General features: G+C 35.9%; 2 protein-coding genes across 2 annotated transcripts; both read right to left on the bottom strand.

Moving 5' to 3' along the window:
• Window positions 1–783: 783 nt before the first annotated feature.
• LOC143577390 (E3 ubiquitin-protein ligase ATL31-like) lies at window positions 784–1577 on the bottom strand. Its single transcript, XM_077061235.1, has one exon. The coding sequence runs from the start codon at window positions 1570–1572 to the stop codon at window positions 784–786; it is 789 nt and encodes a 262-aa protein (XP_076917350.1). The 5' UTR covers window positions 1573–1577.
• Window positions 1578–3511: 1934 nt separating this feature from the next.
• Window positions 3512–6812, bottom strand: LOC143578000 (DEAD-box ATP-dependent RNA helicase 38-like). Its single transcript, XM_077061689.1, has 7 exons — window positions 6574–6812; window positions 5881–6174; window positions 5574–5801; window positions 5418–5483; window positions 4557–5085; window positions 4390–4475; window positions 3512–3653 (listed from the first exon to the last, which is right to left on the bottom strand). Exons 1-7 carry the CDS (start codon window positions 6772–6774, stop codon window positions 3591–3593), a joined length of 1467 nt encoding a protein of 488 aa, XP_076917804.1. The 5' UTR covers window positions 6775–6812; the 3' UTR covers window positions 3512–3590.
• Window positions 6813–12690: the final 5878 nt, after the last annotated feature.

Consider the following 12690-nt stretch of genomic DNA (forward strand, 5'->3'; position numbering starts at 1 on the left):
TTAACATTAATGCATTTCAACTTTAACAATAAGCATCTAAAAAGGAATCACAATGCAACATTAAATAACAACTATTTGGCATGAATAAACACCTTAGTAGATACCGTACTATACAAAAGAAAAGAGAATTGAAGGGAGGGGTGGTTTGTGATTTGTCATGGCAATTAAGGTAAAGATGGGGTTTCATCATGAAGCATAAATGGATCATTGGTCCTGTCGATCATATCATTTGTTGATCCGATCCAACTCTTAACTTGTTTAGGCCGATCATGATCCACTTTATTACGTCAAGAGCTAGGTCAAATCATCAATATATCATGATCCAAGTTTGACCTCCTGTAGATCAAAACAATCAGACACTACTAAACAAGTAAGTATCTGAATCACCGACAACTTCCAATGAAGCTGTTAAATTCTTTATAAAATGTTTGGCCACAGTTCAAATTTTGTCGGTTTTGATTGGAACTTACCGTCAACAGAATATACGCCCCCAATTGAGCATAAGAGTCCTGATAAGACTACCATCTGGGATGCGCATATTTCTAATAAGAATACCAAGTTACCTTCAACCATATCTTTGATGAAAACCTAGTTAGTGATACTCGTTTGTTTAGCCATCGCAGCCTTGATAATGTATAATCCAAGTCTATATCGTCACGCATGGATGCAAACCAAAGATCTTTATAGGTCAATGAAAAGAACAATCTCCCTTGAAAGATTTCTTTAACCCTAATCAATAACTACCTAGATTAGATCGTCTAGATCCCCCCCAAAAAAAACATCTTAATATGGAAGAATCCCACTTTCTTGTCCTTGTCCTACACACATCCGAGAAAACGACTGCTTAACCTTTGACGACACACGTTGAATCTGCCTAACAGACTCATCCTTAAACGACATATAATAAACACAATCTTTATCAACAATATTGTCCGTAATATTAATATCCACAACAACACAATTACTTTGTCCCATTGACAAAGACCTCTTCAACTCCATACCCGTAAACCTTTTCTTTTTCTCTCCCGGCAAAACCAACGAATGACAATGCCGAAGCACCCTTCGCCGCCCGTCGTCCACCTCCACCAAACCACCATGTCGGTCGCCCGAACACGAGCCAACATCATCCGTGGCAGCTCCCACGGGAACCCGACACACGGGACAACTTGTGTGACCAACAAACCACTCATCAATACATTTCACGTGAAACAAATGCTTGCAATTCGGTAACAACCGAACCGTGTCTCCGTCCTCCATGTCCGCTAAACAAACCGTGCATTCGGACTGATCCGTTTGTTCAGACTCGGGTTTTTTGTAGGTGATTATGGGGATGGTTTTTAAGGTTTTCTCATCGACTCCTATCGCGATATCTTCTCCTGCGAACGTTCGTAAGGCTGCCATTCTTTCGGCATGTCTTCTAATGCAATATCTAACAAGTAACATATGGTAAAAAAGAATGGCTAGAGCAGTGACACCAATGCCCATAATGGATACAAGTAATGGAGTGAGGAATGAAGAGGTTGATAGAGTTTGTGAATTGGATGATGATTCAATAGGGTCCTCCATTGCCATATTCATTTGAAGTTTTGAGCAAATTGTTGCATGCAGTTTTAGTAGTTTTGTTAGGTTTGTTTAAGGTGTATATATATATATTGGTGCTGTTTTTAAGGTTAAAAGGTGTAGGTGGTTGGGACAATATCAAAGTAGGTGAACACGTGTAGGAAGAGTCACTAAGGTTGGTGGAATGTGGTGACAAATTGGCCAGGTGGATTAATGGTGATTAAATATGGATAGAGACTGCTGGTTTGTAGTTTGACATGTATGTATAATGTATCCACGTTTACTTGTGTATTGGATTAAAATAATTGAAAGTTAGTTATATCTAGAACCTACTTTATATACATACTATCTGTTGAAGAATGATTATATGTTTGATATTTGCATTGATATAAAAATGGTAAAATTGACTTTCAAATTCACAAAAAGGCAAACACTTAAAAAAGCAAACCATTTGGGCACCATCACTTGTATGCGTTAGAGGGTGTTTGAGATTTGCTTATTTTAAACAACTTATAACTTATTAACTTTAAAAAAAAAGTTAAAAATTGTTTGCTATTGTGTGTCATTATAAAGGGATAAGTTAATAATTAAGTTACAAAGTTGTAACTTATTATTAACTTATGGGAAAAATTATAAGGAGGTAAAATAAGAAATCTCAAACAGTACTTCCTAAGTGGCTAAGCCACATAACGTTCTTGGGCTTTACTAGGCATCAAGTGAGACCTTCGGGTCTTGTGATCAATAGACATGATACATAAGGTGAATAATAAGGCTAAAAGGATACATTGTCTGCTATGGCTCCAAATGTGCTCAAGAGGCTCCGTTGGGCACCGACGAAGCCCTGGAAAGCCAAAGATTAAGTCAACTTTCCAAGCCAGCTACAGATAAGGCGGCTAGGCTACGGTGGTGCATGAACAAAACTGGTAAGGCTATGCAGTTGCCTCATCAGTTGGGCTTCATTAATGCATGACCGTAAGTGCCTAGGTTAAGATGGTGCTCAGTTGGTTTCAATATATATGCTATTTAAACATGTAAAAAACAATGGGCATTTGATTCATAAAATTCAGGAACGTAATTCGAATGCAATAATAAATCTTTTAACGCTTTCAAATCACCGAGGTAGAATGGACAGAAGCCCAACGAGAGGTTACAATCATCAACGAGGCGCAATGAAGAATGTTGTTGGCATAACGATGAAGAAAGTTGCAATTTGAAGCCAACACATTTTTAAAAGAGTGATTCAAAAAATCAGCATGTTTAAAAATAAATAAATAAAGGAGATTTTCTGATTTTATTTTGCCACCCAACACATTCGCAATAAGCTAACCCAAAACACTGCTTAGTTACACTTGTGTTTTTTATATAACTGCAAGTTCCAAGGCTTACACTTGTGTTTTTTATATAACTGCAAGTTCCAAGGCAACTGTTCTCATAAGTGTTACTTGAACATTCTAGCCACCATAAACAAAACTGACTTCTGCTGTAACATCATCAAATAGACACATAAGAACTGATATTTTAAAAAATAAAAATTAAAAATAGAAATTAAAACAGAAATTCAAATATCCAGTAAAAAAGAACAATCACACAACAATTGAAGATCAACTCAACAAACTAGCTTCTGCACTAGTCTTTAAGATGAGAGAGATGGAACTCTACATCAGACCAGCTTTCTTCAGGCATTTGGAACCAGAAAACGACTGAAACCCGATACCTTCTCCTTACAAACCAGGTTGGAACCCAATCGGTTTCACCAATAACCAGGTTCGACTTGTTCTCTTTTCATCATTGTAGTGTTTTTGGAGGTTGGCTGTCTCAGTGAGGAAGAAAGTTGAAGGCTGTGGCGAGGAAGAACCGACAAGGAGAAAAGGGCTTAGGATTCAATTTACTAGTTCACATTGTACAAGTTAATTTAATAAGTTTACAAACCAAAAATGACACATCATTTTTTTTATCATTTTTTTCATCATAAGCTCATCCAAACAAACTTAACTGCTGCACTTGTGTTTTAAAATAATGAGACGGAAATTCTACATCAAACCAGCTTTCTTCAAGGCATCCTTAAAGTCTTCATCACTTTTCCATGAGGGCACCTGCAAGATTTGTTCATTTAATGCAAAATATATGTTATTACATTAACCCTACACTGTAACACTTGGTTGTTCAGTTGCAAGATTCCTACCTATGGTTTGCAATTTACTAATTTACTAGAAATGAATCGTAATCAATTGTGCCATTGGTGTCGGATTGAATCGTCGAACCCGGGTACAACCCATATACTTGCTCGGATCATAGGCATCAACCCAAACAACAATCTTAAAACCACCTAAACCAAACACAACCCATTTAACCCATTTATATAAATGATTCAACAGGTTGTAATCAAGTTGTAAACGTGTAGACAGGTTGTAAACGTATATAGAGGGTTATGTTAAATAAGCCAAAAGGACTCGTAAACGGATTGACAGGTCGACCTGTTTGCAAAAAGAGTTGACGGGTCATCTGCTTAAAAAATAATTAAACAGGTTGACAGGTCATCTGCTTAAACCGGTTGACGGATCGACCTGTTTAACTAGACAGATTGACAGGTCGACCTGTTTAATCAAATGAGTTGACAAATGGACAGACAGGTCGACCTGTTTAATTAAATGAGTTGACGATCGATCTGTTTAACTAAATGGGTTGATGAGTCGACCTGTTTAACAAAATGGATTGACAGGTCAACCTGATCACAGCCCTTTTATTAAACGGATTGTGTATATGACAACAAAAAACCTTAGTACTTTCGTTTATTAAACGGGTTGTATATTGACTGTAAGAAATATTTACCTCCGCAACATAATGATTAAAGTGCCTCTCGATCTTTTCCATAATCATCCTGTCCCTATCCCCACACAGTAAGTTAAATACAGCTCCTGTTACATGATAATTCAAATTTACTCTTTTGCCCCTTGATAACCAAAAACATCAAAACTAAAAGAGGAAAAAAAATATACCCTTGCGACCAAACCGTCCCGCTCTACCAATACGATGCAAGTAAACTTCATTGTCGGGTTCGGTAGGATTATCATATACAACTGGAAGATCATAGTTGACCACCAAATTAACCTGAGATTGGTCAAACCCTCGAGCAAGAACATCGGTTGATATCAAAACATGAGTCAGCCCGTCTTTAAACTCTTTGACTATCTTATCTCTATCTTCTTGTGTAAGTGCACCTTGAATTGTTGTCACCTCGTAACCGTACTTAACGAGTGCCTCGTGTAACATACCTGCACTTCTTCTCGTTTTGACAAATATGATTGTTTGTCCGACTTTCTCACCTAAATCCATTATTTTATCCTTGATGACCATAATCTTTGAAAGCTCATCGGGTAAGTTGACTTTATATTGTTTAACTGAATCTAAAGATAGTTCTTCTTTCTTAACGAACAGTTGGTTGTAATCTTGAACAAAAAGATCTTTCACGATTTTTGATACGAAAGCCTTCACAGTTTCATTGAATGTAGCAGAAAACAAGAGCACCTAAAAAATAATATGGTTTATAATAAAGAACAATGCCATGCAGGTCTGTAAACAGACGAAATGTTCAGTGAACTGTTCGTTTCATCAAAAACCTTCACAGTTTCTTTTCTAAATAAAATGAACAATTTATGTTTATCGAATGAACATAAATGAAACAGTCAGGTTCATTTTCTAAATTAAACGAATGCAAACATGTTCATTTTCAAAATAAACGAACATGTATAAGATCTGTTCACTTAACTATTCGTTATGTTCAAATAAAGTTAAACGAACGGGCACAAACAAAGAGTATAACTCAATTAACATAATTATTAATCATTGCAACAACAAACCTGGCATTTGGGACTGAACTTCACAATCTCCTTCATTATCCTCACAGAATCTTCTTTAAAACCACTCTGAACCAAAATAAACCAAGACACATTAAACAAAATGACAGAACTCAATAAATAATAACAAGTTTCACCAAACATATATCAATAAATCACCTCTGCCAGCATATGATCAGCCTCATCAAACACAAGAATCTTCAAATTAGATGTACCAAGCTTCCTAGCTGCTATCCATTTATTAATCGTACCGGGCGTCCCAATAATAACTTGCGCAGTCACTGGTGCTCTCTTTGAAACTGGAATATAATTAGCTTTATCAGTTGGAAGACCTAATTCTGATGTTATTCCAGTAAACTTTCCCATCTTCAATAGCACTTCCATATTCTGTACCATCATAACATTACAAAATTGTTACAAACTGCATAAACACACAACAAATTCAAAGTTTGAAACTTTGAATTACCTGAATAGCCAATTCTCTTGTTGGACAAATACAAAGAGCTTGAGGAGCAGCTAGCTTCGGATCAACGCGACTCAACATACCAAGAACGAAACAAGTCGTCTTCCCAGATCCGTTGTGAGCCTGAGCGATCAAGTTCTTGTGAGGCGGAGTCAGTATCATCGGCAAGCTTATAGATTGGATCTTACTTGGCCTCTCAAACTTCATCTCAACGTACAATCCTTTCAGTAACTCATCAGAAAGATTCAAATCCTCAAATCTTACAGCGGAAGTATACGGTGTGTCTCCAGATGTAACCTAAAAACCAATTCAAAAACCCTAAATTCAGAAACTGTCCCCATATGTAACTTAAAATTCAATTCAAAAACCCCAAATTTGCAAAATGTCTACATTTTTAGAATTATTAAGTACATATAAAACAGACTTAGGGGTGAACAATAACCGAACTGCTAACCGAGCTGAACCGACAACCGACGTAACCGAACCAAAATTACCAATAACTTATTTCGGTTATCGGCTATTGTTTGTACCCTTGGTTAACCGAAATTAACCGAACCGAACCATTCATATTTTCATATATTTCCAGTTTTTATACCTCCATTCCATGTATTTCAACTAAAACTGGATATAAAAACCCTAGATTGATAAAGTGAAGTCAATTAATATCGAAAGTAAGGTAAAAGTGATGGAAATTACAGCTTGGATGTTTGAATCGTCAGGATCGTCAAGGAAGTCGTTAGCTATTTTGGATCCATCGATGGCGAGTGAAGCTAGGTTATCGGCTGCAGCGTTAGAGTTGGAGTTTGAGTCTTCTGGTTCATCGTCTGGTTCGTCGGCCCATCGTGCGGCTACTACAGGCTTTGTGTTGCTGCTGGATTCAGTTTTGTCGTCGGCCATGGTGAGCTGTTGATCGAGTCGACTGTGATGAGGCGGCTGATAATGGAATGAGATTTATCGAATGAAAGTGTGTGCACCTGTGATGATTTAAGTTCTATTGTTACGTTAGTGTAAAAAGTAACTTGGTTTATAAGTATTATTACTGGTGAATAAATCATTTTAACAGTTTATAAAATATTAAAGTAAGCATTGTTAGTAGGGGTGTGCAGATTTCGGTCCCACCCGAAATTACTCATATAACCGGACCGAAAAAGGACTAAACCGACCGAACGATTTTATCTCACCGTACTGTCGTGCCTTCGGCCAAGTGTTCACAGGTGTTGGCCTTAGGTGCGAGTTTTGCCCAGATCGAGAGACGAGCGTATCCCAATGTAATGAATTTAACCAGTAGCCTCACTTGAAGATTTGTTGGTCTTTTCGAAAAAAAAAACATTGGCATAACGGTGTGTTGATTTGTTGTTTAATAATAATACACTTTTAGTATATTTTGAGGTTAGATAGTTATAATAGATAGGTTTTGGTACTTGAGTGGTTAGATTCGAAGTGTTTCTTGGAATAACTGGGTACTCCTAAAAGTTAATTATTCTATTTGGAGGGTAGAGCTTGGCAAGATCCTAACTTAAGTGGCGTTAATGTATTGTGGCATAGTGCTATGAAATTGGAGTTGTGATAGCTGTGACAATGCCTTGGATCGGCCAACCATATATTTGGTTTCGTGTTCATTGTCAAAACCTATTTGGAACCAAGTGTGTATTTGGATAAAATTTCTCTGACATTGAGGATTGATTCGGTAAGTAAGACGTATTTTACATATACTTAATTCTATGTCAAGTAATGGGAAACAAAAGGCGGTGTAGGCGGTTTTTCATATCGCTTTATGGAACATCTGGAGAAGTAGGACCGAGTGGATATTTAACAACAAGCGTATCCAAGAAATTATAATTATCGAGATGATTAAGTAAGATACTTCTCTTTGGTAAGATCTAATGTACCGGCAAACCTATAATTAATTTTTGCATTTCCTTGTGTATTTTGTTGGGCTCGTGTTCTAGTTCTGTTATGGGTCGGACTCTGGGTCTTGTTTATTATATAATATATTGTTTTCGGTGGATGTAACCACTTTTGAAACAATTACCACCGTTCGATCACTATGAGATGCAATCCTGAGCGTTTAAAGTCAAAAAATTGTTTCTAGAAGCAGAAGTTATTTTCAGTATTGATTCTTCCCCCTTTTTCTCCCCCACGTCGCCTGTACGCAATCTTCCTTCTTTCTTTATAGACTCTAAATTAAAATAAAATGATTTTACGCAATTTAAAATCCAGTTTTGGATTTCGCAACCAAAGTTTTAGGTCATGATTCGTGTTCTTTGAGGTTAGGCCGGATGAATTCGAAAATTCAATTGCGGGTAATTTCAAGTCCTCCTCATCAAAACACAATAATTCTAATTGATTTCTGCGTCAACAGGTATTATCTTGGGAAAATATAATTCCCTATATCTGTTATCAGCACATTTGATTTGGATTTGATAAAACCGTGGCAAGCTATCACATATTACATGATCAGTCATACTAAACTAAAATATTAGGGTTATAGCTTTGCTTATATCTTATGTTCATCATGAAATTGATATTGTGAACAGTGATGGGATTTGGAGCAGCATTATCACAGAAAGCTAAGCCGTGAAATCAGGTTGATTAGTACTTACATCCTCATCTCAATTTACCACTCTCAGTCGGGTTTTGACTTGTGAATTTGTGATTATCAAAACATGTGATTCATAAATATATTATTTATGCACGTGCCACATGGAGAAGCAGATGCAGTGACCGTGTATCATATAGTAGTTTGCGTGCAGGTGATGCTACCACCATCCTCCAAATAAGATTGTTCAATTCTTCTGATTGAAATGAAATTTATTTAGTGAATGTAATGGAACATAGTTTTGTGAATTTGATATTTCAAATCATTGAACCTAAGCCAATCAAAACTACTACTAAGTTAAGATTTGTTCTACAATATAAAAGATCCAATTTGATGGTAACTAACTTTGTAGGAGAAGGATCTTTTGGCATAGTGTTCACTGTTCAGAGACAAGTACACTCCTGACTCTAATAGGTGGGACGGGCCAGTTGGTTGATCAAAACGGGTTCAAGTCAAATTGGGTACTTTTCTTTCATGTGAAAACGAGTTAGACTCGAAAACCTTTTGTCAGTTTTTATTATATTTTTGTATAAAATAGTAGCGCTTCAAATACTATTAACAAAGTTGTATGCTTTGGGTGAAGTAAATTAAAAGGGTTGAAAGTGACCCATTATGATGGCAATTAATGTCCTTTTTTTGGGTGTTCAAGGTGTTTGTTGTGATATGCATCTCATATTATCGGGCCTTCATCTAAAGATTGCTCTTGGAATAGCTCGAGCTTTGAAGTAAGCATCTCATCTTTAGCAAAAACACTAATTAATATGTGTTTCTTATAACAGATACTTTATAATCCGCATACTATACAAATAAGGGCAAAAACATTAATTAGATACTAGCTTGCTGCTGATTGTGGAGCTCTTCTTGTAACCATATCACGGTTGATGTTTCCTTTTATTTTTGTAAGGTCAAACTGTTTATATCTCATAACATGAAACATACAAGTTTTCACTAATTTAGTTGCGGATGAGATTCTAATTGTATTTGGTTTTGATTTGTGTGAACATATGTATTTCAACCGTGAGAAATTTGGGTTGGGTTTCGGGTTAAGATTTAAAACTTCGAAACCCGAAGAACCCGACACGAAAAACCAGAAACCCGAAAAACGAACCCGAAGAACACCCCTAATTCTACCAACCCGAAAAACCAGAAACCTGAAAAACGAACCCGAATATGGGCTTATGAAGAAATGTTTAAAATGTGAATGGTACTAGGGAAGGTAATAACAGGTTTACTAGATCATCATATTTACATATAATAGATGATATTAATTGAAAAGGGTCAACTTCGACTTTGAAATGACTTTTTGACATTCATTTTCACAAACGAGAAGCTTTACATGCTTTTAATCGACGTTTTGAAGTTTATAACCGAGCCACCGCAACTCATGATAATTAGTATTTTGGTTAATAATAAGTTTAAGTTTGGATAAAACCCGACTTTCAAGCATTTTTAGATGCTGTTCATGAGTTTTTGATAATGTCATTTTGACCCGTATGCTGACTATTTACTTATTATGAAGACAAACTTAAAAGATGGATAGAGGAAGATGTTGACTTGCTAGCCGAGGAGGTGATACTTAATCCACTGCTAAGTGCTAACATGCCAACTTTTCAGAAGGGTACACTGGAATGTTTTTTTCAAAAGGTGCTGCAAAAAATTGTCCAAAGCATGAAGGATCCCTCACCAACGCAAAGAAAAAAATACTTGTCATTATACCATTAAAATCCCCGTCCACCGGACAGGTATAAAACTAGTTATACATGGTTCGTCCAAATTTTTTTTTGAAAAATTAACCAATTATTATATCTCACTAGTTAGCCTATTGAAAATAAAGAATTAACTTCTTGAAATATTTCAATATGAAGGTGGTTCACTGGTTGCGCGATTTAAAAATGTATTTTTCTTTTTTCCTTTTTTTTCCTCATTTAAAGCGATTCTCTATTCACTTAAAATTTTACACATCCTACTTCATAATTCATAGTTTCATATAATGGAACCCAACAATGATGATTTAGGCAATTGGTACATACCCAACCCAACACTCGAATGGGTTCCAGAAACAAATCCACACCCACACCAAAAAAATAACAAATAAATAAAAATAGAATTAAATGTTTTCTAAAACATTTTTTGTATTTATTATGTAACTTATTTGCATTTTTAATTGCAGTTATATTATTAAATAAATATAATAATAAGTGACTATTGTCAAATGATTAAAACCATCTCACAACTCACACCACGCATAACAGATTTTAGTGGGTGCGAGTGCGAAATGTGAAAGCCCCTTTAACTTATGTAGCGCTTATGCTTTGTCTATGTTTTCATCACTCACATCTTTCATAGCACATAGCTTTTTTTTGTTTCTCGAAAGGCTTTCATAACATATAGCCTAATGAAGTAATGGCAGTTTCTAGCTCTTTTTGGAATTTTTGATTAATGTATATTCTTCACAAAGTTGCATTTGTTTGTGCTAATTCGTGGGATCAACCGATCAAGTGATCAACTAGTAAAATGGGCCAGGACGAGTTGGGCTTTGCCCATATAACTTTTATATTTGGATTTATTAAAATGTGAAAAAGTGGACAATCCGTTTTGGTTCTCTCTTTTAAAACTTCATTCTATAAACCAAGTTGTTGAGTGATATGTACGTTGATTGGTTTCTAAGGGTGGCAAATGGGTTGGGTTGGGTCAAAATGGGTCATGGGTCGGAACGATTTAGGGTCGAAATGGGTTAGGTCGGAATGGGTCAAAACGGGTTTCGGATCGTTTTTTTTTTGTTTTTTTTATTTTTATTTAAGAACGAGGGTAAAGGCGGAAACGTTTTGGTCTTTTTATATTTTTCGTTTTTGATTTATATTTTGAGTTATGATTTTTTTATTAACAATAAAAACTCCTCCAAAAAATATTCAAAAAAAATAATAAAAAAAAATCATAATTCAAAATATAAATCAAAAACGAAAAATGTAAAAAGACCAACATATTTCCGCCGTTTCCCTCGTTCTTAAAAAAAAAACTCTAGAAATGAACTGAAACCAAAGTCGACGAAAACGAAACATAAACCAAAACTGAACCGAATTGATCGAAACCGAAAAATTGATCAAAACGAAACTAAAAGACTGAAACTGAACATAAATGAAACTGAAAAAACAGACCACAACGAAACAAAAGGCCGAAAACGAATATGAAACCGACCAAAAGTAAAACAAAAGAAATCGAAACTCAACCCGTCCAGAGCTCCGAAACTGACCAAAAAGAAACAAAGGAAACCGAAACCCAACCCGTCCAGTGTGAAAATTCGTGTCGGCTCGAAACCTAAACCGAACTCGTTCAAATCCAAAACCCGTTTCAACCCGAGCTTGCCACTTTTCCTTGTAATTCAAGCTATGCCAACGACACCATATTATTATTACACATACCTCATCACGATACTGTCAAATCCTTGTAGTGGCATCGATGTTAAACTCATGTAGTACCAATGGTGAGATGAGGTATAGATGAAAATTGTAATAAATGAAGCCTAATTAGCATACCCATCAGCTTTCTCTCTTGAATGGATGTTTTGTTGGCATGTGATGACAATGTTGCTGGTTTAGCTAGATAGTTGTCTTCAATCATTTCCATTAATACAAAACTTGTAATATTGATGATGTTTCGTATTAGATAAAGTTTCTCATATATGTTCGTTGTTTTATACAAAATTAAACCTTAATTTCATATATAAGTTACACTAAGGTGTGATTATCTAATGATTAAACTAAACTACTATATGAGGTAGTCATGACTCATAAATTAGTTGAATTAGGTAACTTTTTTTCGTTGTTGCTGTTAATTAAAATGGTTGATTTAGGTTTATTTAATTAACTTAAATAATGTGTCAAAACGAGTTACATTATAATTAAATTTCCTAAAGTTGGGTCAAAAGGTTTAAGCATTTAATAAATCAGGATGAATGATATTATAAGACGGGCCGCTACGGCTTGAACACCGCCAGGGGAACTCAGCAAGGGGGCGGCCTCACGAAGACCGCACTCGGGGGGGGGGGGGGGGGGGCACTTTCTCACACACACGTGCACACACACACATATATATGTGTGTGTGTAATAGGGTGGTAAAGAGGCTTTAAAACACAGCGGGGTATTATGGAGAAGCGATTCGAAATCTCGTTTCTTATGTGACGATGACGTGAAGGTGCTTTAAAGCCCCTCCATAAT

The sequence above is a fragment of the Bidens hawaiensis genome, unplaced genomic scaffold (assembly GCF_021521415.1).
Source record: "Bidens hawaiensis isolate Kalapana, Puna unplaced genomic scaffold, B.hawaiensis_p1.1 tig00001461_1, whole genome shotgun sequence".
NCBI classification, from domain to species: domain Eukaryota; kingdom Viridiplantae; phylum Streptophyta; class Magnoliopsida; order Asterales; family Asteraceae; genus Bidens; species Bidens hawaiensis.